At 42.0% G+C, this 26,046-nt stretch overlaps 8 protein-coding genes across 15 annotated transcripts; 4 read left to right on the top strand and 4 right to left on the bottom strand.

Annotated features, from left to right (window-relative positions):
- Positions 1–21: 21 nt before the first annotated feature.
- On the top strand, positions 22–4,809 carry LOC131667084 (SET and MYND domain-containing protein 4-like). 4 transcript variants are annotated; one of them, XM_058940282.1, is made up of 9 exons: positions 22–601; positions 676–965; positions 1,033–2,081; positions 2,190–2,246; positions 2,316–2,512; positions 2,591–3,598; positions 3,674–3,945; positions 4,017–4,220; positions 4,286–4,809. In XM_058940282.1, exons 6-9 carry the CDS (start codon positions 2,608–2,610, stop codon positions 4,694–4,696), a joined length of 1,878 nt encoding a protein of 625 aa, XP_058796265.1. In that variant the 5' UTR covers positions 22–601; positions 676–965; positions 1,033–2,081; positions 2,190–2,246; positions 2,316–2,512; positions 2,591–2,607; the 3' UTR covers positions 4,697–4,809. The 4 variants fall into 4 exon arrangements, with proteins under 4 accessions (XP_058796265.1, XP_058796266.1, XP_058796264.1 ...); XM_058940283.1 differs by having other exon boundaries at positions 699–965; positions 1,033–2,246; XM_058940281.1 differs by having other exon boundaries at positions 1,033–2,246.
- On the top strand, positions 678–1,287 carry LOC131667194 (Krueppel-like factor 5). The gene is made up of 2 exons (XM_058940466.1): positions 678–965; positions 1,033–1,287. The coding sequence occupies exons 1-2, from the start codon at positions 678–680 to the stop codon at positions 1,285–1,287; spliced, it is 543 nt and encodes a 180-aa protein (XP_058796449.1).
- Positions 4,810–10,016: 5,207 nt separating the features above from the next.
- On the bottom strand, positions 10,017–13,813 carry LOC131667141 (odorant receptor 49b-like). Of its 5 annotated transcripts, XM_058940374.1 has the most exons (10): positions 13,485–13,813; positions 13,243–13,378; positions 11,792–11,935; positions 11,541–11,728; positions 11,165–11,475; positions 10,849–11,100; positions 10,679–10,778; positions 10,516–10,611; positions 10,295–10,450; positions 10,017–10,226 (listed from the first exon to the last, which is right to left on the bottom strand). In XM_058940374.1, the coding sequence occupies exons 3-10, from the start codon at positions 11,832–11,834 to the stop codon at positions 10,173–10,175; spliced, it is 1,200 nt and encodes a 399-aa protein (XP_058796357.1). In that variant the 5' UTR covers positions 11,835–11,935; positions 13,243–13,378; positions 13,485–13,813; the 3' UTR covers positions 10,017–10,172. The 5 variants fall into 5 exon arrangements, with proteins under 5 accessions (XP_058796357.1, XP_058796358.1, XP_058796359.1 ...); XM_058940375.1 differs by lacking the exon at positions 13,243–13,378; XM_058940376.1 differs by lacking the exons at positions 13,243–13,378; positions 13,485–13,813 and adding an exon at positions 12,125–12,137.
- Positions 13,814–14,830: 1,017 nt separating this feature from the next.
- On the bottom strand, positions 14,831–15,824 carry LOC131667166 (odorant receptor 13a-like). The gene is made up of 5 exons (XM_058940417.1): positions 15,691–15,824; positions 15,518–15,617; positions 15,336–15,431; positions 15,114–15,269; positions 14,831–15,024 (listed from the first exon to the last, which is right to left on the bottom strand). The coding sequence occupies exons 1-5, from the start codon at positions 15,822–15,824 to the stop codon at positions 14,971–14,973; spliced, it is 540 nt and encodes a 179-aa protein (XP_058796400.1). The 3' UTR covers positions 14,831–14,970.
- A 188-nt stretch (positions 15,825–16,012) lies between these two features.
- LOC131667193 (uncharacterized) lies at positions 16,013–16,713 on the bottom strand. Its single transcript, XM_058940465.1, has 3 exons — positions 16,659–16,713; positions 16,394–16,593; positions 16,013–16,327 (listed from the first exon to the last, which is right to left on the bottom strand). The coding sequence occupies exons 1-3, from the start codon at positions 16,711–16,713 to the stop codon at positions 16,013–16,015; spliced, it is 570 nt and encodes a 189-aa protein (XP_058796448.1).
- A 3,087-nt stretch (positions 16,714–19,800) lies between these two features.
- On the top strand, positions 19,801–21,757 carry LOC131667118 (uncharacterized). The gene is made up of 5 exons (XM_058940333.1): positions 19,801–19,953; positions 20,030–20,328; positions 20,405–20,492; positions 20,567–20,797; positions 20,863–21,757. The coding sequence occupies exons 2-5, from the start codon at positions 20,114–20,116 to the stop codon at positions 20,974–20,976; spliced, it is 648 nt and encodes a 215-aa protein (XP_058796316.1). The 5' UTR covers positions 19,801–19,953; positions 20,030–20,113; the 3' UTR covers positions 20,977–21,757.
- A 106-nt stretch (positions 21,758–21,863) lies between these two features.
- Positions 21,864–23,443, bottom strand: LOC131667192 (trichohyalin-like). Its single transcript, XM_058940464.1, has 6 exons — positions 23,388–23,443; positions 22,995–23,301; positions 22,650–22,834; positions 22,243–22,578; positions 22,044–22,180; positions 21,864–21,970 (listed from the first exon to the last, which is right to left on the bottom strand). The coding sequence occupies exons 1-6, from the start codon at positions 23,441–23,443 to the stop codon at positions 21,864–21,866; spliced, it is 1,128 nt and encodes a 375-aa protein (XP_058796447.1).
- LOC131667191 (SET and MYND domain-containing protein 4-like) lies at positions 23,387–25,316 on the top strand. Its single transcript, XM_058940462.1, has 3 exons — positions 23,387–24,669; positions 24,750–25,027; positions 25,110–25,316. The coding sequence occupies exons 1-3, from the start codon at positions 23,679–23,681 to the stop codon at positions 25,314–25,316; spliced, it is 1,476 nt and encodes a 491-aa protein (XP_058796445.1). The 5' UTR covers positions 23,387–23,678.
- The last annotated feature ends 730 nt before the right edge of the window (positions 25,317–26,046 follow it).

Here is a 26,046-nt window from a genome sequence, read left to right as displayed (position 1 = left end):
CCTATAAAAGTTTGCGGTTGCGGGTATCCATTCCGTTGCGATAATGTCAGCGAACGACTATACATTTCTCCAACCTGATGTGTGCTATTGTCCAACGCCTCCGCGAGTGTTCAAGATAGTCTCAAAAACCCTGATGTCCGGATCTGTAGTGATGGATAATACCAATTGTTCAGCATCGCAACCACCGACACCATTAATCGTCGATTATGAGAGTGTCGGCATCGATCGTGCAAAAATAAACCTGTGGTTTGCCGCGAGAACGACAATGAGAAAAGAACAATGACGCGTACATAGCGCGACAAGTGTTTGTAAATAAGCCAGGAATTTGAATTTTTTACGAGTTTGTACGTATACTAGGTGTGCGCGTGAGTCGCTGTTGTCTCTTTTTATTTTAAGATCTGATATATAGTAGACGTAGTTTCTCTCGGCAAAAGCCGGATTACATTCGAAGGAGAAAAGAACGTTTAACCGTTCAACAATAACAAAAGCCAAAAGAAAGGGAGAGAGAGTGCAAACACGTGGTGTATATAATTGTGGAATTGAGTCCTGGACGTTACAGGGACGACAACATTGCTGAGAGCGCGTCATGGAATCGCTTACAGTGAGTTCTATTACACTTTTCCAAAGTACGCCAAGATGATATTAAAGACCGCTGTATTGTCGTTTGACATACAGTAATGGATGTAAACCTTTCACAGCCGATTGTGCAATACGCGTACTTGCAACCGTTGAACATTCTCGACGATGTCACCGACAACAATACTAAACATGAACGTGAACTCGGATCCACCGACAGTCCAGCTTTAACACCAACCATCGAGGAATTCGTGTCGAAGGACTTACACAGCTACTTTTTTGGTAAAGGCAAACTACTTTTTGACGAGCCCGATACTTTGCCGATCATTCGGGTTACAGTGCAGCCTACTCGAACTGATTTCGTGATAAAAAACAAGAAAATGCAGAAGGTACGAAGATTCTTTTTGTGAAGAAATTGATTGCTTTACGCGATTACAATGCATATTGCGTTTTCAGAACATACAACCAACTGCTGTACAATTGCCGCAAAAACAGCAATCTATCAAGCCAACGAACGACGTTGAGCGAAAGGTGTCCTGTCGAAGTTGCGACAGAAAATTCGTCACCGTTGATGACATGAAGATTCACGCGGCGACTCACCTGAAGAAAAAGAATAAGGATTGCTTCGTTTGCGGCAGGAGATTCAGTCACGGAGGTGCACTTTGCCTTCACATGCGATCCCATAAATTTGCACGCTCAAGAAAATCATGAATCTATTTGAAGTATTTTTACTTTTTTTTCGAGTAATTTTCATTAATAGCGAATCATATCTTACTTATATTTTTGTGTAGTCTGAAATTTTTGTTTACACATTTTTTAATTGATCAATTATAAACTAAGATTTTTGAGATTTACTGTTTATTTTTTGTGCAGTACTATAATTATTTAATTACGAGTATACTACAGCGATTCGAATGTTTATTCAATGTATAAGTGTTTATAATAATCAAAATCATTTACGAGATTCCTAATTAATTATTTTTATTTTTACCAATTTAAAAAATATTCCATTTTACGTTGATTAGTGATTTTAACAAATATTTTAATTCTATTTACCAACAATCACTTTGTAACGATGAAAATTATTGTGCAACTGTATTAGTTTACTAAAAGATAATATTTAAATTTAAGTGTCATCGAAAACCACCCTGAATCGATATAATCAAGATCATTTATTTGAGATTCCAGTCGATACTTATCCGACCAAAACAAAACCACGTGATTAATTCTTTGTTTCGAGAGTACACGTCTCCGGCACAGTACGTTTTCTTCGATTTTGAGCTCAAGAAGTTTTTTGCTTACTTCTATTTCATTATTTCCTTTCCTCTAAAGTATTTCCTTTAATTTCCTTCCGTTCCTCTTATAAAAAAGAGAACCTGACTAAATGAAGCTGACTTATTCGTGATCAGATGTTGTGATATTTGTGTTATGTTCGGTCATAAAACATTACTGCGGATTTTCGTAGATTAGACGTTCAAAAAGTGTATTAGCATAATAATTGACATGTATTTGTATATAAATTGATTAATTTAATGATGTTAACTTTATAATAAAAACCAAGTAATACCTCGATAAAAAAATTAATTAAACATTTGCTCTATCCAAAATTTTAGTTTCCGACTTCAACGTACATATAGAACGTATAGTACGTTGTGTAATACGCATTTGTGGTAGGCTAGATTTATTTACTTAAACAAAATAAAACAAATCGTTACTGACTTTTTGTTTTATTGTTGCAGGATAATTAATATTGTAAGTGCAAAATACTTAGAATCACATATAATTTCATACATACGATTAATAGAGAACAGCTTTAGCTGATAGTAAGTTTAACACGTACATGCAACCATTGTTTGTAGCAAATTTCTTCCTTTGAACATTTTTAATAAATGACGATATAATTACGTCATCGCTACTTTCTTCATATATCAAAACAGTAGGTAGCAAATTAATTATCTTCTTTAATCAAAATAAAAGCGATTAAAATTTACACTTTAGAAAATTGTTATTTCAGAAAATTGAATTTTCAAGATGGACAGTGAAAAAAAAGCAGTATTGGATATTATTAACTCAAACTACTTTAAAGAATTGATAAAGCAAGAGATTACTCGCATTTCCAAAAGCAACAGTGTTTCAGAGTTGGCTAGATTGCAGGGTGACTTTAGTTTCCAAAATAATTACCATGCTACTGAAGATCATGATGATATTTGGAAATTTTATTCAATGAGTATAGCTGTTGCAGAACAGAATTCAATGGAACTTGGTCTAGCATACAGCCAAAGATCTTCTATTTTGTTACACATGTGCATGTTTGAAGAAAGTCTTGTAGATATTAACAGAGCACTAAATATTGTTACCGGCAATTTTTTACGCTTGAAATTGCTGCTTCGTAAAACCAAATGTCTGCATGTATTACACAACAAAGACAAAGCTTACAGTGTTTTGAAACAGGCTGAATGTACATTGAAGAAGATTACTAGTTTAGTAATGAAACAGTTGTTTGAACAAGAAATAAAAGAGATAAAGACTAAAATTAATGGACCTCGGTGTAAGGTTCTTAAGCCTGCAAACCACAAATGTAATAAACTTCAAATTTTAGAGGAGATACATCCAGTAAATAACTTTTCATCGGTGAAAATTCAAAGAGATGAAAAGTATGGTAGGTACTTAACTGCAACTAAAGATATTAGTCCTGGAGAAGTGATTTACATAGAAAAGCCATATATCCAGTGTTTGAATCTTAAAAAACTGCATGCATACTGTTCACACTGTTTCAAAACCACATGGACAAATATTCCCTGCATAAATTGCTCTTGGACTATGTTTTGCTCTGAAGAATGTAGGGATGACGCTTGGTTAAAGTATCATGACGTGGAGTGTTCAGTTTACGCATATGCAAAGGATGATATAAGTAATGATCAAACCAAACAGATGGCCATCAGACTTATGATTATGGCTGTAAAAGAATATGGCACTATTGAAAAGTTAGAGGCTCAGTTGCAGAAATGGGATGAGTCTCAGGGTAAACAATAACTTTAAATATTTATAAAGAAGATTAATGAATTATAATGTAAACTAGCAGTGAATATTTTTATAGATAACGAAGAAGCATTCTTGGAGAATGAAGAAATAAAAAGCAATGGATTCAAGTCAGTGTATATGATGTCAAGCCATGTTACACCTAAATTTTTTAGAAAACACAAAAAAGATGCTGCAAAAGTTTTGAGATCTCTAGGTAAAAATACTGAATTTTTCGGAATCAATTTTGACTACACAAATGTTGATAGCTACACAAGGAATGAGAGGGTTTTGTTTCTGGGAGCCTTGTTTCTAAGGTTGTATAAAATTTGTGATCTTAATAGTTTTCAAGTGAGTACCATATTTAATTCTTTCCATCTGCATTTATTATATTTCGATTGTATTGGTTTCAAATTTTATAGATGTGGAACGACTCTTTTGAATGTCAAATTCATTTACCTCTTAATATCATGTGCTGGATGAATGAATGCTGTAGCAGAGGTATTTATATTGCTCCCATTACAAGTCTACTCAATCATAGTTGTTACCCAAATGCAAGTAGATGTTATAGCGATAATCACAAAGTGATCTTGTATGCTCTACTACCTATCAAAAAAGGAGATCAGGTTAGAAAAAATTTTTTTATATGTAATATTGTATCATTAGTAATCAATGAATTTGTGTTTTGTAGATTTTTCATCCTTACATAGATACATATTTCGAATTTCCCGCTGGAGATAGGCGAACGTTTTTATCTCACATATACAACTTCACTTGTGAATGTGCACCTTGCCAAGAGGATTGGCCAGAATACAAAGAGAATGATGAATATTCCATCAAACTTGCACGTGATCTAGAAATAATTCAAATGACTAAGTCGGAATATGAAGAATTGACGAAGACAAAAGAAGATACTACACAAAGTGAGGATAAAATAATATTAAACAAATTGAGAAAAGGTATAGAAAAAACACTAAAAAAATTACCTCAACCATCTTTACGTACACTTGAATTCATAAAAAGATTATCATCCAAATTTGAGTTTATCTATGGCATTTGGTTAACAGTACCTGATGATTGTAATCTTGCATATCCTTTATAACTTTCAAAATTCTAATAGCTGTAAATTTTGTATTAATTTTTTTCTATGTTTTTATTCCTAAACTGGATTTATTGTATTATTTGTTGTGTTGACTGCATATAAATAATATATTTCCAAATGCAATAATAAATAAATGATTTTTAGCAAATCAGTTGTGTTATACCTGTTGATATGTATCCAGCTTCTTACCTTCATGTTTTACAAAATAGAAATTTTAGTTTTGAAGTATATAAGTGCGCATTTCAAAGTCTATACTGGCACACCTTGGCTTTTCCTGCTTTAGTTGTATTTTGTTGATTTTTTGTGCGCATCGATAAGTGGCATATCGAAGAATATTATACTATAGATATTTATGTTACTGTTTGCAATGCATAATTTGCAATGACGGTTTTTAATTATTCTTTTACAAGCTATTAAGTGTATTATGCAATACACTTGTGATTGTCAATTGAACGTTGTGACTTATTGCATTCTAATAATTAACAACTTAGTAACAATGTGATCGTCGCATTATATAAAAACCCTGGCAATCAAGTGAACGAAATGAAAGGATTTGACGATTCATAATACATGTATATAGCACGAAATAATTTAAAAATCAAAGCCTAAGAAAGGTATATATTTTTCTTTACTTTTCCTGAATATTCTATCAATATTATAAGTAAAAATGAAGTGCAATATAATATTGCTACAATGGAAATTGTTTAAATTATTTTCGTAAATTTATGCTGAAAATCATTTTTCCGCGTTCGTCTTTTATTTCTGCCTAATTATTATAGAAATACACATCAATCAGCTGATGTATTTTATTTTTTGTATTATTAATTTTGAAAATTTTACGCCATCTACTTTATTTGTTAAAAAATCGGAATTTATTGATGGGGAAATATGATTGCTTAGAGTAAAATTGATACACGACGAAAATTTTTCATTTCATCCACGGTGTATGTTTTGTTCATAAAGTTTTTCTTTCTGCGATGTCACACAATAAATATCTTTCGTACAAATATCCGTTGCATATTCCATTGACTTTAGAGACTTTATAGTGATTGTTCAACATTTAAAATAAAGTCCACAAGTGAGTTTCGTTGCCTTGCTGTACATCGATCAGACTTCCATAACAGTATATCGACGTCATGCATTTTAACAAATGCTAATGATTTTACGAGTTCAGTAGATACATTGATTCTTAACAACTCCGTTTATACAATGCGCGATAGAATATTATTTAACCTAATACAAGATCGTTTTGTTTTGGAGGGAAGAAGGAAGGAGAATCATTTTTCAAATAAGTATCATAATAAATATCGAGAAGTGGATGCTGCATGCTAGAAAAACAAATTAGTTCGCATCTGTCACCGAACTCACTTTCTCTCTGCAAGACGCTTTCTCATGCGATTGTCATCTTTAACAAACGGCTCTACCCATTTAGAGAGCAATTAATCAGTGATAATATCCAAACTGTAAATTATCTCAGCAATTTTGACTATCAATTGATGTATATAATTATTTTCATCATTCAATAGTAATAATCTCAAAGAATATAATCGTGTATGAATTTGCACACCGCAAAGTGTACCCGTGTGACTGACTCGAATGTTCAACAAGTAAATTACACGTTACATCCCCTCGTACAGACACCCAGTATTCACCGGCGACATCGAATGATTTCTTCATCAAGGCCAACAGGTGGTTCTCAAAGTCGACATCGTCCAACAAGTCTGTTCAAACTTTCATGCTAGCATTTATAATCGTAGCTCGGGGTGACGAGGCCATTGTTAATGGACTTTTTTTCAAACGCCACTCGAATTACACATCTGTTTACGCCATCCTTCTTCTTAGTTTCGATTGAAGGCAGTTATCGCGTGACAAACAAAATGTTCGATCGGGCAACATAATGAAACTGCCAACGCGTCATTGGTGCGCGGGAAAATCACACTGCGCACGGTGTGTCGAAGAACAATTACGTAATAATCGCAGTCGGACAAGGGTCACGCCGATTTCAAAGTTGTCGATACTGTTAAGCGCTTCGAACGCTGGCTAAAATGCGAAGTCTTATAGTTGCGTTCGCCGACCTCCTCCCCTTTACCAAGTATTCGACGAGTAGGCGTGTCAATACTTGATGAGGTTACGGAGAAAAATGTCGCCGAACGTACGTCTCCTTCCAAGCTCGCTTCGCTTGGCAAAAGAAAAAAAAAACTGCCGCGCCAGGTATCGGTGAAAAAAATGTGCGCGCGGCGAGTACCGGCACTCGTCAATATTTGATGAGCGTGCGTGTGGAGGGTACGTCATTGCGCTTCGTTTTTGCAAGAGAAGCGGCTATTTCTGTGGAGTTGCAGGCGGGCAAGAATAAAAATAAATAAATGAATAAAAGAAAAAAAGCAGAAAATAGAGAGAAAAATAGTGGCGCGCGATCGAACGAGCTCGCCGCTAATATTTGATGAGCGTCGCAGAGCGAAGAAACAATTGTCCTCCCTGTAGATGTAGTCCATGAATACTGGATGAGCGTCGGTCCGTCCGTTTGTACAACGTATCTTATATTTGTAAAAAAAAAAAGGAAAACGCCTCCTTCGTGCCAAGTCCATGATCAACGAGCGAAAGACGCGCTGCCTGCAGACTGCAGGGCAAGAGGGAATGGGATCAAGCGTACCAGCAACTTTATGCAAACGTTTATAGGTTAGCTTTTTAATGTCAATGTTCCTCGTGGGTTCGACCATAGACATAAAAGATAGACTGCTGATACCAGGTTATGGAATTGTCCGTGAGAGTGAGAGAGATAGCAACAAATAGCGGGAAACTTCTGTTTCTTTCTAGTCGACGCTTATTGGCTGTTGCCGTGCATGTGCCTACGCGTTCTTTGACTAGCAAATTTGAACTAAGATTCATAATAAAAATTAATTAATTTTAACAATATACTAAAAATCAATGTCACTGTTTTCCAAATAAAGGTAAGTGCTATAAATATAAGAAAATCACTTGAATTCCTGTATATTATTTTATTGTTCACATGCTAAACAATAACAATTACTGATTTAATTTTTTACAATATCACAGGCAGTCTTTTAAATCCTCTGTACAGTTGTGTGTCGAAATTGTTATATATGTAAAACTGTCTATGTGCTGTTTACCTTTAAAAAAAAAAATTTAGATAATCACCATGTAAAGAGCAGGTACAATTCTCTTGTAAGAATGATGGACGAGAATAATTTGACAATATCTGATTTGAATAACAATTTCGACACACAACTATACAGAAGATTCAAATGGCTGCCTGTGATATTGTAACGAATTAAAACAGTAATTGTTATTGTTTAGCATGCGAACAATAAAATAATATACAGGAATTCAAGTGATTTTCTTATATTTATAGCACTTACCTTTATTTCGAAAACAGTAAAATTGATTTTTGGTATATTGATAAAATTAATTAATTTTTATTATGAATCTTAGTTCAAATTTGCTAGTCAAAGAACGCGTAGGCGCATGCACGGCAACAGCCAATAAGCGTCAACCGTTATTTGTTGCGATCTCTCTCACTCTCGCGGACAATTTTATAACCTGATATCAGCAGTCTATCCTTTATATGTCTATGGGTTCGACGCGGTTCCGTACAACGGGCCGGTCCATCGTAGAGATTCGGCGAGAGCACTGAAAATTGATAGCATCTGCAACAAAATGCGAACCAACCAAAGTGACTCGATGAAAGAAATGCCATCAACGCGACTTGAACATACGGAGCCGAAGCTCTCCAGCGACAAGGTGAAATATGGCTGGACTAGCTCGGGCGATAATCACGACAAAAAGTTTCATCCATGCGACTGAAGAAGGCGTCCGCCGATACAGCACAGCTCTGTAACCAGCGTTGAAGTTTAGGTTGAATTGTGGATTTGAATAATAAAAATTAGTCACCTACTTGGTAGATCGGATGGCCCGGTGCCCGTTGAATGACAGCTCGCTCAGGGCGTCGAATCTATGGAGGTTCATCTTGAAAGCAACTCGATGCGACACGATCGAGAGTGGACAGTTCTGTACCAGAAATACTCGAATGACAAAAATTATTTCGTATCCTGACCATAAATCAGTCGACTCCTTTACATGACTTCTGGGGAAATAATATTTTTTCTTTAACTAATTGAATTTCACATGATATTGTTTTCACGATGATGTGATATATAACTAGAAAGTGGACGATGACGTGTTTATGTTACAGACTCGTAAGGCAAGACTCTTGAAACTGTAGCAATAACACCTGGGCATTGGCCGAATAAAGAACGTCGATGAAGATGCAACGGCCGAGAAGTAGCACGAGCGCAGTCTTTCGCACCTTCGTCTCCCTCGTAATCCAGCACTGCACTGCAGCGCAAAGGTAGTGGCGCAAATTGACCCCTCACGGTTTTCCAAATCGCGTGGCTCGCCCGCAGATCGTGAATGAACATGCCATGTCGATGGCGTAAACGCGTAATCTCGAAGGGAAAGTGTGTGGGCAAACAACGAAAGCACCTGTAAGGTAGCGGTACAGGCGATCGTAGATCTCATTCTCAGAGACAGCTCTTATCGCAGAAGCGAATTGTAAGTCGAGCTCGTTGCGCGACGATTGCTATTGTTAGTTGACAAACATACCACGACGGTTAAAGCAAGATTGAAAGCGTCGGTGAAGTCTCTGCGCGCTGCCGGTCTCTGAGTATACGAATGAGTTTTTCCTCGAGTGAAAGCCTTGCTTCTGATTTGGAAAATAGTCGGTGGTTTTCGCTGACCGAACAGGGATCGACTGCAAGACTTTACTTTCGTCGTTACCATCTAATACAGTCGTGTGCATACCAAGAACAACGTAAAGCATCGAAATTTTTTAGTATTTTAAGCGACGAAACAAAACTCCCGGTTAACTTCTTGAGCGACAGAGCATCGTCAGCCTGGTGAAATTCAGCATTGACGAGCACGAGAAATTTTTATTTTCAGTTACCTTAATATTTGCATAGATTCATACTCAATCTTCAGCATCGACATCTACAGGGAGATCATCAGCTCCCTACTGAAAGCTTCTATAGCGTTCATTATTAAAATGTTATGTGAGCGTCAAACGTGCATTTTTCGATGACACTCTGCGTTTTTTAAAGCCGTAAAACACGCTTGATTATTCGACTTATGGCAGGACTTTTACCGTGCGATTCGTCATATGAAATACCACGTCGGTTATAATATATCAAACTTATGCGTCAACAGAACAGATCCCGGAAGGTTTAAAGGCCTTTCCACGCGAATCGCCACGACTACTGGTAATAAATAATAAAGCTCGTTCATGAAAAGTATGAGTTAAGCGAATCAGTGTAATATTTCTAAGTATTTGCAAGTTGCGTCAATTGCGTTGAAACAGTACGTCTGCTCGTTCGAGCGTGCTACGTCTAAGGGCACACACATACAAATCAGGTATATACTACTGCTAAATCCTGCTGGGCGCGCGACGCTTCCTCGCGCCCCTTCAGTCGTTGAAATTTCTGAGCACCGTGAAGAACGAGAAGGCGCTGGTGAGCATCTGGGCGAAGAACAAGAAGAAAAGAAGGAGAAGAGGACGTTGGCGAGTCGCGCAACGACGAGACTTACGGAGCCGAACTTCTCCAGGGACAGGTAGACGACGCCGGCGGCGGTGATCTGGACGGGCCGCTGGGACCTCGCGATGACGAGCACCAGCAGTTTGCCCAGTCGACGCCTCATCCAGGTGACCGACACGGAGTACGCCGCCGTCGAGATCGCCGAGCTCTGCAACAGCCGCGACGACGTGGCGTCATTTCGGCGCACCCGCGCGGCCGCGCGCGCGCGCGTACCTCGTCGATGAGATTATCGGGCGCCCACTGGCAGATGTACAGCTGGGCTACGTTGATGATCATGAGCGGCGCGAACTTGTATCTGTCGGGCTCGGACTTGAAAGCAAAGGATCGATTAGGCCCGCGGAAGGAGGCGGCGATCTCGCGTCGATCGGCTGCTTACACCGGCCAGCTTGATCCCCGTGAGCGATATGTTGTACACGGTGCACAGCAGCTGTATGAAGAACAGGTTCCGCGTGATTCCGTCGATGCCCGAGCAGAATCTGCAACGAGACGGCGAGCGGATGAGGCGATGGCGGCGCGGAGACGAGGCCGGGAGCGCGACGTAGATACCCGAGTATCCGCTGGTGGAGTCGCGAGCAGAGGACGAGCTCCAGGTCGGCGCTCGCCTCGTCGCCGTCGTCGGCCACGCGCGCCAGTCGGCGCTGCAAGGCGCGAAAGTAGCCCGCGCCGATCATGATGAGGAACGGCGCGGCCGAGTCGACGCTCGGGCCGTAGATGCAGGCGTTGTTGGTCACCATCACTTGCGTGGCGAAGATCGCCTTGTAGCCGGGCCAGCGGTTGGGCGCGTCGTCCGAGTACCACCTGTCGACGCAGTCGGCCGTGAGCTCTGACGGCCTCGGGCGCTCTCGCGGCGCGGGATACCGACTTGAAGGGCAGGTAGCGCGCACGGGTGCCGTTGACGCTGCTGGCGGTGGCGGTGGCGAAGGCGGCGCTCGCGCAGTAGGCGAAGTTGGTGGAGAAGAAGCTGACGAGCAGGAACTTGAACAGGCGACGTATCTTGCGCTCGAAGCGGCAGACCGACCGGCGACCGTCCTCGTCCAGCTGCTCCCAGATCGCCCGGCACTCGTCCAGCAGCTCGACGAAGTCCCGGCGACGCAGCAGCAGCAGGTAGTAGCGCAGAGTCGTGCCCGCCACCACGATCGTCTCGCACGTCGCGTCGATGCTCGGCACCTTGATCTGCGGCGCTTCGTCGCTCGTTACGGCCCGTGCCAAGCTCAACGTCGACGCGCTCGCGCTCTCACCATGTAGCACACGAACATGCTCCAGTAGACGAGGCTCAAGGACAGGCAATAGACGAGGAGCAGCTGGGTCAGCGGGTAGCTGAAATCTTGATTCTCGAACGGCAGGATCCCGACCAGTCTGAAGAAGCGCTTGTACCAGAGCGTCATGTCGTCGAAACTCGATAGACCGCCCCTCGCTTTACTCGACACTGTTGTTTCGGACAGAATGTTCGTTTTCGTTGTGTGTTCGTTCGATAACTCGGCATACTCACTCGTTGCAGAGGTGGAGGCAACGACACTGAGCGGGAGACTCATGCAGAATTGCGCTTCGACAACTTGGCTTACGGACAGTTTCGTTATGGCAAAACAGTCGCTTTAGAAAAATGCGTTAGTACGGTTCTGTCGTTACTTATTTCCTTAAATCAAAGAAAAACGAAGAAAAGATTAGATTCATTCGTGAAATTTCAAAGTAACGGTTAAGAAAACCAATGTTGCGCGAGGTCTACTGGTTACGATACTTTTAGGATATCGTGTATTCATTTTTTCTATACATATATCATCGCCAAATCAGGTTATTGAAAAGTCAGATTGCATTGCGTTAGTACTCGCTGTTCTGTCTGCTTGGTAACGCTGGATCGGGTAGCCGTTTTCCGATTCGCGTGCAGAATGATTCAGATGCCGAACCCGTTTGAAATTATAACTGGGACACACTGGATTCTTGCGTCTTCGGGGCTTCTTGCTGCCGTATTCGCGAGGAGAATGGCAAGTCATCGTTCCTGTGTTCATTTCAGGATCACGAAATAATCGACGACATTCGTTCGCAAGTGATGGCAGTGTCTGGCGTTGGACAGTGCGGAGCGCAGCCGCCTCGTTTCTCGTTGCATAACGAAGATATTTTCTTCTGAAAATAACATCGTGAAAATTCGTAGCTTTGGTAATCTAGAATTCATGGAATCGTCCGTGTAGTGATAGCAAAATGCTAAATTGCATAATTAACTGTGAGATTTGTTACCATATGCTCAATCTTGTGTTTTATGCAATAATTTCGATCGACTTCATTGCTTATGCGATTACGATACATGTTATTACATGGTACAAACTTATAAGACAATAAATTCATTGCAGTTCTATTTGTCACCGTTAGCACAATGACCAGCAAAATATCCGAAAAATAACGGGGAAACAAAACATCCGATGATCTATGAATTTTCCTCATTTTATGTCTGTCTTCATTCGTCATTTTCACCCCACAACTCTCATATTCAGCACGACCTGACATATACGTCAGCAGGTAATAACGCATGTTCACGGTGAATGCCATGCGATCCAAGTGCAGACCCAAACCGATTGTCTGCCGAGTAGTATAAACGCCGAGAATTCGTTGGAGAGCACGCACAGCTGATAAATAAATGTATGTAAACCCAATTAATGATTTTTATGCGATTAATTATATAGTTACATATTTTGTCTTCGACGAGAATTATGATACGGTTTATCACATGATTATAATTATGCCATTAATTTGATAATTCGCTTTCAAAAACATACGGCTAATCGGATCGGCTAATGGTAAGCCAGGTAAAGATTTTCGATTGGGTTAATGCCAAGGATATATAATTAGCACATATGTCATTACGAAAGATCCTCTTTATACTTACCGTACAAAGTTCAAAGTAAATTATCATTCAATCGATATTGTAGACGAAGTGGTGAATTTACTTACTTGAATGCACTACAGATGCAGATTATTTTTTTAAATAAGAATGAGTTTTAATTATGTAGCGTTACCGTGTCTTACTATCAGCTGATCTTTGTCGTGATCAAACGTTGAAATTTCTTAGAACTGCGAAAAAAAGAGACTACACTGGCAATCATCCAAATGGAAATTAAAACAGAGGAGTGCCAAGTCAAGTTGGAAACGGGGAAAAGCCTTCGGGCGACAAAACTCCGTGGGCGTCTACTCACCGAGCTCGTGTTCCCGAGCGGTAGGTCGACAGAGCCAGCGGCAGTCCCATCCCGAACGCTATTGCCATCGTGAGTACCAGGACCCTGCTCAGTTGGCATCGCACGGTGCAGCTCAGGTGCGCGTGCCCCGGGAGAGGCGCGACCAAAGTGAAGAACGCGGCAATGGTTGGTCGCTCGACAGAGACGCGTCGAACTGAAAAACGCTTTCGCGGATTTGGACTCGTTTGTAAAAAAGAAAAAGTTTTTTCTCTCGCCGCGGGCATTATATTATTGATGCTCGGGCGATCCAACCGGCTTTCCGGAGCGTTCCCTCGGCGGCCATATGAATAATCGATGAGTTAGAGAAAGAGCGTCTCGCCGTCCATTTATTATTTACGTGGCTCCTCTTTGCTTTTCGCGAGACCTGCGCATTGCCATTCGGCGACGAGCTCCCGCGGCGATCGGACAGCGCGCGTACGCTCGGCATAGGTGACCACCGTCCGTTAACCTCGGGCAAGGTGAGTAAATCAGTCCACGAGAGCGTCGATCCGACAAAGAAGCAGTCACTGGAACGCTCGAGCGATCCAGCGGCTGCGGTCTCGATTGGATTCCAAATCTCTTTGGCGACTCGACGCTTCGAGGCAGGCGGAGCGCGCTGCTCTCGCGCGAGAACCGCTGGAGGTTTTTTTCTTTGTCGTTTGCGCGAGCGACTGGCTACGATCGGACCGCCGAGTCGAATGGTTTGGAAGATTGCATTGCGCTCGAAACCAATGTCACCCGTAAAGGGAACGCGCAGCTCGGTCGACACAGCATCAGCATTACCCCGCGTATTCTTCGCTCAGCGCTTGGCAGGACCTGGTTGTACCTGTGCAGAGCTGGCTGAAAGAAACAACACGAGCACAATGATTCCAGTAAGCCCCATCCCGATCGTTGATGTGCTCGCATCTCGCAATTTCAAACCAACGCGAGCTGAAAACAGACAGAATAAAATATCAGCGAAGTTGAAGGAGACCAGTTGCTAGGTGTGCTGCACGTCGACCCTCGACATCGCTGCGTTACAAGTCTTCATCTTCTCGGATCTTCAGCAGCAAATCATCCGTGCGTAACGTATTGACAACTATTTGTAAAAAGATACCAAGCCGCACGACTATGATTGATCGTTTAATAATTGCCAACAGTAGAATGTGCAATTTGAAATATAGAATCTTATTTTACAACATGGTACGAACTTGTTTGCAAAGAAAACTCGCTGCAATTCTGTCTTTCATTGCGTATCGTAAGATCGTACTGCTCTGCCGCTCGCACTACTGTTGCCTCGGCTACGGTGGCCTAGAACATGCTACAGCGTGATCGTAAAGGCTACGTTGACGAATATTTGGAGGTATATTTAACGGTCGAGTATAACGTTGTTTCACTCGATATTATCGATTTATAAATATACATCGGTAGATAAGTATGAGGTCACACTATCGGCCAGCGAACAACGTGGGAACGCCGTTCTGCTTGATCATTCGTTGAAATTTCTCAGCACCGTGAAGAACGAGGCTGCACTGGTGAGCATCTAGAACGAGAGGGATCGGACGAGGGTGAGGTAGTCTCGCGCGCGCGAACGTACAGCATACGTATAGCATACGGGCACGTTCTACTCACGGAGCCGAAGTTCTCGATGGACAGATTGACCACACCGGCGGCGGTCATTTGCACGGGCCGCTGCGACCGCGCGATCACGAGGACCGACAGTCTGCCCACGCGACGTCGTATCCAGGCGGAGGACACGGAGTACACTGCCGTCGAGATCGCCGTGCTCTGCAAAGTCGATCGCAAATCGTTGTGTTCGATCTTTATTTCGCTTTTGTTTGCGCGCATGCGTACCTCCTGGATCAAGTGATCCGGCGCCCACTGGCAGATGAACAGCTGTCCTATGTTGGCCAGTATAAACGGCATGAACTTGTATCGGTCCGGGTCCGACTGTCGAAGAGCAGGGTGAAAAAGCGTTGAGCGGGAGTCGCGCGTTCGCTGCGAGAGCGAAAGGCAGCGGAGGCTGCTTTGCTCACCCCAACGATCTTGATGCCGACGAGGGAGATGACGTAGACGGTGCAGAGCAGCTGGACGAAGAACAGATCCCGCGTTATTCCGTCGATTCTGGAGCAGAAGCTGGAAGGGCGTGGGGTTTAGCCGGAGCATGGCAAACGGGCCGTCGAGGAGAGGGGGGGGGGGCGCATCTCACTGGAGGAGCCGCTGGTGCAGTCGCGCACACTCGACGAGCCGCGAGTGCGCGCGATCCTCGTCGTCGCGGTCGGTGATGCTGGCGATGCTGGAGATGCGCTGTCGGAGGGCGCGAAAGTAGCCCGCGCCGATCATGATGAGGAACGGCGCGGCCGCGTCTATGGTCGACACCACCACGCAGGCGTTCTGTATCACCACCACTTGCAGGGTGAAGGTGAGCTTGTAACCCGGCCAAAGGTTCGGCCCGTTCTCCGAGTACCAGCTGCCCGCCAAAATATCGCGCGGAAATGACAGCCGAGAGTGGAGCGGCCGCGTGGACGGACTTACTTGTAGGGCAGGTGGCGTGGCTGAGTGTCGTTCTGCCGTGACGCGCCGAGCACGAGGGCCACGGTGCTCGTGCAGAACAGCAGCAGGGTGAAGTGAATGCTGCCGAGCAGGAGCACGAACAGCAGGCGTATCCTCTGCGCGAAGAGCCGCACGGCGCGACGACCCTCCTCGTCGTACTCGGCCCAAATCGCCCGGCACTCGTCGATCAGGCTGGTGAACTCGCCGCGACGCCACAGCAGCATGTAGTAGCGCACGGTCACGCCGACCACCACCGCCGTCTCGCATATCGTGTCGATCGCCGGCACCCTTCGCTGATCTCAGACGCGCACGTTGTATTTGAACGAAATACGACGCCCGCTCTCCTTCTCTCTATTTACCCCGTTGACGACGTAAAACACGAACGAGGTCCAATAGACGGTGCTCCACGCGAGGCAGTAGGCGAGGTGCAGCCGGCTGCCCAACCAGTCGAAGCTGCGGGCCTCGAACGGCAGCAGCCCGATGATCCTCAAGAAAGGCCTGTACCAGAAGATCAGCTCGTCGAAGCTCGGACCGGTCACCTCCGCGCTCTCGCCCGACACTGTCGTGCAAACAACGGGCTCAATCTCCTCGCCCCGGGGGGCGTCGCTCGGTCTACTTACTTGCGGCTCGACTGGAGAGGCGCGACTGAGGAGCCGGCCTCTATGGTGCAGTCGTGCATGCCTCGCCGCGCTCGTGAATAATCAATCGCCCCTTGCTCATAATTCATCGCGCGAGAGTAGCCGCGTCCAGGCGAACCTAAACGCGCGTTTCACGACTCGATCGCGCTCGTTCGTTTTCGACGACTTTTTTTCGTCTTATTTTTTCCCCAATTTTTCGCGGTGAAAAATCATGGAAGAGAGACGCTGCAGTGCTCGCGGCCCGTGAATTATTCGCGAGACTCGCCAGGATCGGTTATCACGCGCGCAACAACGACGCGTGCACGATTTCTCGGCGATCGGAGCTCGCCAATGAATTTTCGGCGTTGGGATGGATACGACGACGGCAACCTTTCCAATGGTAGCTCGTGGAACTCAGTGGCACTAATCTGCTCGACGAATGGTGGCTTATACTTTGCGCGTTGCAAACTTTTGTCCCTGCTCTACTTGGTACGTTTATTGTAATAGACTGTAAACATTTCTTATAATATATTTAATCTAGATCGAGTTATTTATGCAGATAGCAGAAAAGCTCGTTTTCGGCGATTAGATCAAATTTATTGTTTCCTGATGCCGTTAATGTCCTATTCACTGCTTATTTAGTGATCAAGGTAGGGATGATCAACCGCTAACACTTCCAAAAAAAAAATAAAAAAGGAGATATGCTCAATTAAAAAATTTTGCTTCCACTCTGGGAACGCCTTGCCACGATTACTACGGGCAAGACAAACCACCGCATCAGCGCCGATCTGGTTGCCAATATAGGTGCTAGTCAAGACAATCAAAGGAGCTGTACCTACATTTTTTCAATATTATGTCGATTTTTCGCAATTTTGATAAATTTTGAATATTTAGCATTTTGAAATACGGTGGTAAATTTCATTTACTTACCTATTTCTTCAATTAATCAACATATCTACTAAATCTATAAACAAGTTATTTGTGTTACAGATCCTCTTATTAATTGGAAAATATGATACAAAAGCAACTGTATAAAACTCTATGAATAATATTTATAAATTTATCTTCTACAAAGTCCGGGCACGTACGTTCTTCTAATAGCTTATGGTATTTCTAATAATACATGAATTTATAAAAAGAAAATTAACCTTTTTGAAAGATATATTTAGAATGTTCAACATTTTCCTAAGAAAAAAAAATAAATTTAAGAGACTGACTTTTTAAATGATCTGTATTAATATGCATAGTCATACTATTAATTAATTCGATGGAGAAAAGAATATCGAAAAACTTTTTAATATAATTCATAGTGTTAATTATTTTCCAAAAAATTGTAATCATATATTATTTATATAGTGAATTGTTATTGTTATTAAAATTCAATATATGCTTGTTTTTTTAAATATTTTTACTATACTGATATTACAATGAACTATAGAATCACATTATCTTTCTTATCACATCATTTTAATATATTTTGTACTGTTTGCTTTCACAATGCTTATTTATAATAAATTATGTTGATGGTATCAATTCTAAAAAAAAGTAATTATTAAAATAAATGAAATTTAGCTTCAACATTGTTTTTGCCATATTCATGTTGACAATGAAAATCTAAAATCATATAGTAAAAAAATTTATTTATAGTCCTAAAAGTACTTCAATCTCAATATTTCTTTTTTTCTCTTAAACAATTAAAATAAACAATTTTTTCAAAACATATTTTTTTTTCATTTAAGAAACTGAGAATCTCTTTTAATTAATTTTTATAACAAATGCTTCATTATCTGTTACTGACTATATTACAAAATCTTTTTCTAATACATTTATAACAGTCATTATTTCAAATTGGATTCATCCATGATAAAGATGTCTTTTTAAACTAAATAATCCATTTATATATCGTAGAAATTTTCCTATACAAATCATAACAGTTTCATTGATGTTATACTTTATTTCCAATAAATGGACATTTTAATTCCAGCAATCCCATTGAAATTTTCTTATTGCAAATAATTTCATCTGGTGAATAGGTAAGCCGAGGATTACACATTGAAATGACTAAACCAGAAAACAATACAGGATAATTAGTAAAATTACTTATATATTCAATATTTCTATATTTTTTTTTATTTTCTTATTGTTATAAAAGTCTCCTATTGTATATAGTCTCCACTGCCTTCTACATTTTCCTTTTTTTTTCAGATACAGGTAAATTAATTGATGGCACTGCTGTAATCAATAAGTAATTGCGCTTAGTCATGAGTAATCTAAATGAAAATTATATGACAAATTGACTTACTTTAATATTTTATTAATGGAGAATTGTATCACTTACCAGGCAAGGGTATTAGAAAATTCATATCTATAAAATGCAGTGAGCATACTCTCATACTGGGAAGTTGATTTTATATTTTTATTTTTTAACCACTGCATCAATCTGTTGACTTTTTCGGTTTTTCGAAACAAATGCGTTTTTATCACTTGCCTGGTATTTACTTGAGGTAATTGATAAAAAGAAAAATTATGACTTTCATTTGATTTACTTAAACACCCTTTTACAAAACCATATACTCTTCTATCACGCGCAACACAAGCCACAGAAACAAGCGTACTTAACCTCAGCTTCTATTCAAATACCGTTTTTAAATTGTTTGCAACACTTAACTCATGTTCAACACATGTAATACACTCTCAAACATACTTATAGTTTTACAACCTCATTTATCGAACAATGTTTAAATTAAATATTTTAAATAAATAAAATACTGTAAATTTACATAATCTTTGTATGTATATTATATGGCACTTGGTTGCCGCCATCTTTGTTATCTATATATATGGAGTCTTATCCAATATAAGTGATTCTCCCGTGGCATTTAATTATAAGCATAATAGCCGACAATTCCCTTAGCAACTTTTATAAATGTATCTCTCACGCGATTCGGCATAGCGATTAACGAGAGGAGGCATCGATTTTTATTTTTGCTTAATTTGTTAGGTAGCGAAAACATGTTTGACGAAATTTCCGCAGATGAAAGTGCGAATGACGTTGATCAACGAGGCAACGCAGTGGGGAAAAAGGAGTCGAAAATGAAGAGCGAAAATTAGTTGGAAAAGAGAGAAGCGGATTCAAAAGGTTGGATCGATGCGCGCGACAGCGGCCCGCTCGAGCCGACTGCGATCAATAAGTAGCAGAAGCCCTGCCTTGCCGGACAGTCGCGCCCCGCACCTTGGCCCTGTCCCATGCCATCTCTTTGGCCGAGCGATCATCGCGCGACTCCGTGCCATCCCGAGGCCAGGTGAGTTAGCTGTTGATAGAGGGAAGCGCGTTGCTGCAGCAAGCGGCCGGAGCCCAATAAAAATAAATCGACGCAGGTACGGCGCTAGCTCGGCCCCGAGCGTGTGATCCGAGGCAAGCAAGCGGCAAGAGGCAGCAGGAGAGCACAGGACAGTGGCCGAATGGCATCGATAGAGGAGAGCTGGAACGAGGCGACGGACGGCCTGGACGCCGGCGCCCGCGAGTCCTGGCTGTCTCGGCTCCAGGAGACCTACTCCGAGGAGAGGCGCACCTACCACAACCTGGCCACCCTGCGCGAGAAGCTGCGCCACTACGCCGACATCAAGGACTGCCTGAAGAGCCCCAAGGCCGTGCTGCTGGCACTCTTCTTTCAGAAGTAAGCTTGCTCTTGCTACGTCGCCTGCACTCCTCTCGGAGAGCGTTCGCGCAGCTATCGACGACGATCGTTTCAGCTTCGAGTACGACCCGAAGGCGATGAACGAGGAGAACCGGAACCTGGAGCACTTTAACGCCTTCGCCGAGGAGGCGGGACTGCCGGCCGTAAGTGCAGCGCCAATGTCGAAGCGCCTCGTCGAAGGCAATAATTAAGCCCGCTCGTGATTGCACTGACGAAGGACTCGCAGCTGGCGACGCAGACGCGGGAGCTGCTGGTCGCCGCGTCGACCCACAGCACCGAGGCGCACAAGGTCGGCGGGGCTTTCGGCGGCGAGGACGCCCACTACCTGCTGGACCTCGACATGCTCGGGCTGGCCGGCGAGGCCCACGAGTACGCCGATTACAGGTGCAAGATTCGCGGCGAGTACTCGTTCCTCAGCGAGCCCATGTACACCGCGCTCAGGCTCAAGGTAACGTCGGCGCGCGACGCCGCGCCGAAGACGAGGACTCACGGCTCGCTCGCTCGCCGTTCCAGGTGCTGCAGAACTTCCTGCAGATCCCCAACATCTTCGCGACCAAGGAGTTCCGCGACAAGTACGAGGAGCAGGCGAGGGAGAACATCGAATCCGAAATAGAGCTGCTGTCGTAGAGGGATGCGCGGACGTGGGCGTGGCGGACGAGGCGGAGGATAGACGGATTGCGCGTGCTCGCGGCCGGGCGATTCAAGGTTCGCCCTGTAGGACGTCTCAAGCGGGTATCGGCTCAACGCGCCGTGTGGATTATTTTCAGTTGTACGGGCATCGCAGCGTTCTATTTTTACGAATCAATACATTTGTCGGGCGGGTGTACTTCAACGGTTCCTTCGATTATATACGCGTATTGCGCTTCGCGCTGCATCGTTTTATTATTGCCGTGCGCCTGGGCTAACGACGACACGATCAGACTGACGTTAATTGCAACGCGGGCCAATCGCGAGTCTAAATAAACAACAAACAAATGAAACATTTTTACGCATTTTACCGACGAGAGGTTTGCGTCGTTTATTGCGCGCCACTTTTCTTTACTGCTGCGAGATGTTTCTATCAAACGGTCGTTCGGCCTTTACGTTGTTGCGAACGATTAACTGCAACAAACAAACAAGATTATCAACACACAGCAGGCTTGTGAATTGTGTGCGAATGAGAAAAAAGAGAGAGAGAGAGAAGAATAAGAAAGCGAAGAAACTGTAGTCTATTTTATCCTTGCGAATACATTATTATCTAACTCTGTCGTTAAGTTTGGCTAACGAAATAAAAGTTGTTGTTTGTCTCACACAAAAATACGAGTGATGATACGCTTTTACGAAAAGAAAGAAAAAATAAAAGTATGTTACTGTGTAGATTTTATCTGACGCATAAAATAACATGGATGTCGAAATAAATAAATTGTGTTACGAATAAGACGGGTTTATTGACTTGTACATCGCCTGGAAAAATCACGCTTCTAATCCAAACTAATTTTTAGCACTTTCAGGGCTGTCCAACCGATCGCAATTCGTTAATCTACTTTGCAGTAACAAGTGCCTATCTTTTTGGCTTTTCTCCTGGCTCTTCGGGGCCTCTTCAGCGCCTTCTCCAGTGCAGCTCTTTTCTCTTCGAACAACTCTGTGGAAAACGTAAAGCTTCAGTATGACGGATAGCATGCCGATCGTTCTCTCGACTTGAGAATATTAACGACCCCTCAATTTGCGCTGACTGTCGTCCAATTTCTTCTGGTACTCTCGAAGGAACTCGCTTTTCGATTGCTCGACGCACTCCCTCACGCGCAGCTCGTTCTCGATGGCTTCCTCCTGCGACGTCTTCTTCTTGTCGAACCTGAGCGAAAGCAGCAAACGAGTCGAGCGCTAGGCCTCGAAAGTCGTCGCCGAAAGTACTACCTTTCCAGAGCCACCTCGATTTTCTTCCTGCGCTTGTTCCCCTCCATCTGCTCCATCCGCTTTCGGAACTGCCGATCGCGCTCGTTCCACTCCCTGAAGCTGTTCAGTATCCGCTGCTGCTCCAGTTTGGCCATCAGGAAGCGCCTCTGCTTGATGCGGTTCATCTGCACCTTCAGCCGGACGATCTTATTGCGCGTCTCCTGGCGCTGCTTCTCCCACAACTCGGCCAGCCTGGCGCCGTCCGCCCTGTCCTTGTCGAATATCCGGCGAATCTTGGCCGCTCGCTTGGCCTCCAGCTCGCCCAGCCTCGCCTGTCTGACTTCCTGCTTCTTCAGCCTTGATGCAAAAAGATGGAGGGGGAAGGGGGAGATAAAGCAGACCGATCGGCCGACGGCGCGCGTTGCTACTTCTCGTTGTTCTTCAGGGCTTGGCCGTCAGCGATGTCGAGCACGAGCTTCTCCTTCAGCAGCTCGTCCCTCTCGACCAGCTCCCTCTTCATCGCCTTGCCGTGCATTATTCTCAGGTAATTGCGGTACGTGTTGTACTCCCAGAGATTGCACTTGACGTCCAAGCCCGGCGTTATTATCTCCGTCTGTACGAATAGGCGGGCGAGTATCGCAGCGCGTGGATTTGGTCGATTTATTGAACGAATGTGCTATTCGAATGGATTTTCAACGAGAGCGCACACGTCGACGATCGCAATTGTGAGTTTGCCGCGGGCTGGCTTTCCCGAGAGAGCGAGCGGCTCGAACCTTGATCAGAAACTCGCGAAGCCGATGCGACTGCAGGAAGAACCTCGCCAGGTGCTCGTCATGCAGACCCTCGTAAGGGATGTTGACCTCTCGTGAATAAGGATCGCTGCAGTCGACGAAGCGCTTTCTATCGACGTACTCGATCCAGAGTCTCTCGCCGAGCTTCCTCCTCGAGAGCAGTGCGTCGGTGACGTGGGGCATCACCGGGATCTTCGCCTCGAGCGGCAATCGACTCCATCTCGGCAAGCCGGAATCGAGCGCTGCCACTTTCGGCTCCGGCACGCATTTTCGCAGGTTTTCAAGGTACCTACATGCGGACGTTCGACGTGATTTTTCCGTGAATCGAGTTCGCAAGAAGTTGCGCGATCGAGTTACAAAAGCAGAACGGCCTACGGTGATTTTTTGACGTTGAGCACACCGATCGCCGTGGACTTGTCGGTACAGGACATTATAACCAAGAATTTTGACGTTCGACGTGTCGTGAAGTACGGTTAGAGTGAAGTGTTATTTGCTGTGTGATAAGTTTCGACGACGCAGTTTCTGTTGACGATCAACTTGTTCCTGTGGAGGTAGCAGTGGAAACATTTTTTTCGCAAAGTACTTGGTGATCTAAATCTGCGTTATCACATTCACTGCATTTATCAACATTTTTTATTTTGTAGTTAATCACGAATACCGATAAAGATGGACCTGGAAAGAGAATTGATTCGAAAAAAGTTGCTGGATCCAGATTTAATGAAGTTGATTAAGAAAACTAGCAGTTTCAGTATTCATAAAAGTGTTGAAATTTCTGAAAAAGCCAGACAGGCTGGAAATTTGCTATATGTCCAAAAGGAGCATACTAGAGAAATGCATGAGACAAACCTTAACTGCTTTTCAATGAGTATTGCCTTTGCTCCGACAGCATCCGAAGAGTTGGCACTTGGATATGGCAATCGGTCAGCTTTACTTTTGCATTTAAAAAATTTTCAAGGTAGCATTTTAGACATCGACAGAGCTTTATCCATTTCCAAAAGCAAATCTTTGAAAGTTAAGTTACTTTGTCGCAAAGTTGAATGTTTAACTGCTCTAAATTTATCTGAAAGTTCTACTGTATTTAAAAAAGCTGTTGAGTACTTCAATAAGATAGATGAAAAAGATATTGAAAATAAAAGTCATCTACACACTGTGCTTACCAAAACAAAACTTGTCTTAGATTCGAAGAATGTGATTTTAAAATATAATTTAAATAGAAGACTAAAACTTCAAATTTCACAAAAACAATCTGGTGACTTCAATTCAGTAGATGTAAGGAATTCAAATAAATATGGTAGACACTTGATTGCTACTCGACACATCAAACCTGGAGAGATATTTTACAAAGAAAAACCTTTTGTAGTTTGTCCTAATGGTGTAAAATTATACATTTATTGTAGTCATTGTTTGACTATAGCATGGAATGGAATTCCTTGTAAATATTGCAATTGGTGCATATTTTGCTCATCCAAATGTAGAAAAGAAGCTTGGATTAAATATCATCATGTTGAATGCTCCATCATCACTCATATGATAGAATTAAATAGAAACTATTCCCAAAACTTTCAAATGAGCCTGAGAGCTGTGGTCATGGGGTTACAAGAGTATGGAAATATTGATAAACTGAAAGCTGAAATAGAAGTAATGAATTCATGCAAAGGTAAATATACTCTTTCTGTAAATTACAACTTTATGTATAAATTGATTTGAATAAAAATAACATTTGAATTTTTTTTCCAGATTACCACATACAGCATTTATTAAGTGATGAAAAATGTCAAAGTAGCAAGTTCTGTAGTATTTTTAACTTATCAAGCTGTATCAAAGATAAACACTTTGAGATAAATATTTGTAATGCAGCAATAGCTTTATCTTATGCAGCTAAATACACAACACTCTTTGGGAGAAATGTGCTAGAAAGTGACGCTTGCAATAGTATAGCTGATAATGAAGAAGTTTTATTTAGTGGGTGTTTGTTATTGAAATTTGTTCAGATATGTAATAAACATGCTTATAGTGTGAGTATCTTAAATATTATTTAAAATTATTACATTTATAATTAAAATTAATTTTTAAATGTGTTAAATATTGTTTTTGTAGTTTTCTACTTCAATGAAAATGTGCAAACATGCAGATGAAACAGTTAAATGTTTGAAAAAATATTGCAAAGATAAGTTGACTTACTTAGCTCCTATCAGTAGTTTGACTAATAATAGTTGCATTCCCAACATGAGAAGGTGTTTTACAAAGGACCAAAAAATTATTTTTTATGCTTTGGAATCTATTGCTAAAAATGCTCAAGTATGAAAATATTATAACCATATTGAAGATAATATAATAATTTATACTCTTTTATTTCTAACGTAATGCTTCATGTAATTGTAGATTTTTGAGAGCTACATATGCAGTTTTTATGAAACTCCAAAATTAATTGACAGAAAAGCTATTATCAGTAAGTATTTTGATTATAATTGTGACTGTGCAGCTTGTGTCCAAAATTGGCCATCTTTATTAACTTCAATAAAAACAGAAGAGGTAAATCAGTGAATTTCCAATATGATATAAATATTAAAAATATATTCAATACAATATTTTTCCACTATTAAATTTACAGGTTACATTTGTGTCTCCTTTGATTGATTTGAGAGTTAGTTTTCTCGAGGGACAGCTTGCAGAGGAATATAAGGAACCAGTGAAGCAAGCTACTGCACAAGACACCATGTGTGATGAAAAAACAATAACAGAATTGAGAAAAGGAATTGAAAAATCATGTGCACTTCTGGCTCAACCAAGTAACATTAGATGTACATTATTATTTTCCATGAGGAGAGTTTTTGATAAAATGTATGGACATGACTCTAACATTTTCTTGTGCTAATATTTAAACTTATAGCTATACTGCTTTTTTACATATTCAAAAATAATTTGTAATTGTAGAAAGAGATCAGTGTCAAAGTACTTTTTTTATTTGGTATGATCTGAATTTTTTTAACATACTCTTAATTAATTTTCTGACATAAAATGTTTTGAATAGAAA

Source organism: Phymastichus coffea, unplaced genomic scaffold (genome assembly GCF_024137745.1).
Source record: "Phymastichus coffea isolate CEN01 unplaced genomic scaffold, Cenicafe_Pcof_1.1 PCOF00063, whole genome shotgun sequence".
In the NCBI taxonomy this organism is placed as follows: Eukaryota; Metazoa; Arthropoda; class Insecta; order Hymenoptera; family Eulophidae; genus Phymastichus; species Phymastichus coffea.
This window is presented reverse-complemented; position numbering and strand designations above follow the sequence as displayed.

Bases quoted from the DNA above. Each gene is read 5' to 3' on its own strand.
- LOC131667194 (XM_058940466.1), top strand. From the start codon at position 678: ATGGATGTAAACCTTTCACAGCCGATTGTGCAATACGCGTACTTGCAA. The intron at 966-1,032 runs GTACGAAGATTC...TTGCGTTTTCAG, and splicing joins AAAACAAGAAAATGCAGAAG to AACATACAACCAACTGCTGT.
- LOC131667118 (XM_058940333.1), top strand. From the start codon at position 20,114: ATGGCATCGATAGAGGAGAGCTGGAACGAGGCGACGGACGGCCTGGAC. The intron at 20,493-20,566 runs GTAAGTGCAGCG...GCACTGACGAAG, and splicing joins AGGAGGCGGGACTGCCGGCC to GACTCGCAGCTGGCGACGCA. The intron at 20,798-20,862 runs GTAACGTCGGCG...TCGCCGTTCCAG, and splicing joins ACACCGCGCTCAGGCTCAAG to GTGCTGCAGAACTTCCTGCA.
- LOC131667141 (XM_058940374.1), bottom strand. From the start codon at position 11,834: ATGAGTCTCCCGCTCAGTGTCGTTGCCTCCACCTCTGCAACGA. The intron at 10,779-10,848 runs GTATCTACGTCG...GTCTCGTTGCAG, and splicing joins CTCCACCAGCGGATACTCGG to ATTCTGCTCGGGCATCGACG. The intron at 10,227-10,294 runs GTAAGTCTCGTC...TTCTTCGCCCAG, and splicing joins CCCTGGAGAAGTTCGGCTCC to ATGCTCACCAGCGCCTTCTC.
- LOC131667193 (XM_058940465.1), bottom strand. From the start codon at position 16,713: ATGCACGACTGCACCATAGAGGCCGGCTCCTCAGTCGCGCCTCTCCAG. The intron at 16,594-16,658 runs GCAAGTAAGTAG...TTTGCACGACAG, and splicing joins CGCGCCTCTCCAGTCGAGCC to TGTCGGGCGAGAGCGCGGAG. The intron at 16,328-16,393 runs GTAAATAGAGAG...GTCTGAGATCAG, and splicing joins TGTTTTACGTCGTCAACGGG to CGAAGGGTGCCGGCGATCGA.
- LOC131667084 (XM_058940283.1), top strand. From the start codon at position 2,608: ATGGACAGTGAAAAAAAAGCAGTATTGGATATTATTAACTCAAACTAC. The intron at 3,946-4,016 runs GTGAGTACCATA...CAAATTTTATAG, and splicing joins GTGATCTTAATAGTTTTCAA to ATGTGGAACGACTCTTTTGA. The intron at 4,221-4,285 runs GTTAGAAAAAAT...TGTGTTTTGTAG, and splicing joins CTATCAAAAAAGGAGATCAG to ATTTTTCATCCTTACATAGA.
- LOC131667191 (XM_058940462.1), top strand. From the start codon at position 23,679: ATGGACCTGGAAAGAGAATTGATTCGAAAAAAGTTGCTGGATCCAGAT. The intron at 24,670-24,749 runs GTAAATATACTC...TTTTTTTTCCAG, and splicing joins AGTAATGAATTCATGCAAAG to ATTACCACATACAGCATTTA. The intron at 25,028-25,109 runs GTGAGTATCTTA...TTGTTTTTGTAG, and splicing joins GTAATAAACATGCTTATAGT to TTTTCTACTTCAATGAAAAT.
- LOC131667192 (XM_058940464.1), bottom strand. From the start codon at position 23,443: ATGTCCTGTACCGACAAGTCCACGGCGATCGGTGTGCTCAACGTCAAA. The intron at 23,302-23,387 runs GTAGGCCGTTCT...GTCCGCATGTAG, and splicing joins CTCAACGTCAAAAAATCACC to GTACCTTGAAAACCTGCGAA. The intron at 22,579-22,649 runs GTAGCAACGCGC...TTTTGCATCAAG, and splicing joins GCCCTGAAGAACAACGAGAA to GCTGAAGAAGCAGGAAGTCA.
- LOC131667166 (XM_058940417.1), bottom strand. From the start codon at position 15,824: ATGATCGGCGCGGGCTACTTTCGCGCCCTCCGACAGCGCATCTCCAGC. The intron at 15,432-15,517 runs GTGAGCAAAGCA...GCTCTTCGACAG, and splicing joins TCGGCATCAAGATCGTTGGG to TCGGACCCGGACCGATACAA. The intron at 15,270-15,335 runs GTACGCATGCGC...TCGACTTTGCAG, and splicing joins CGGATCACTTGATCCAGGAG to AGCACGGCGATCTCGACGGC.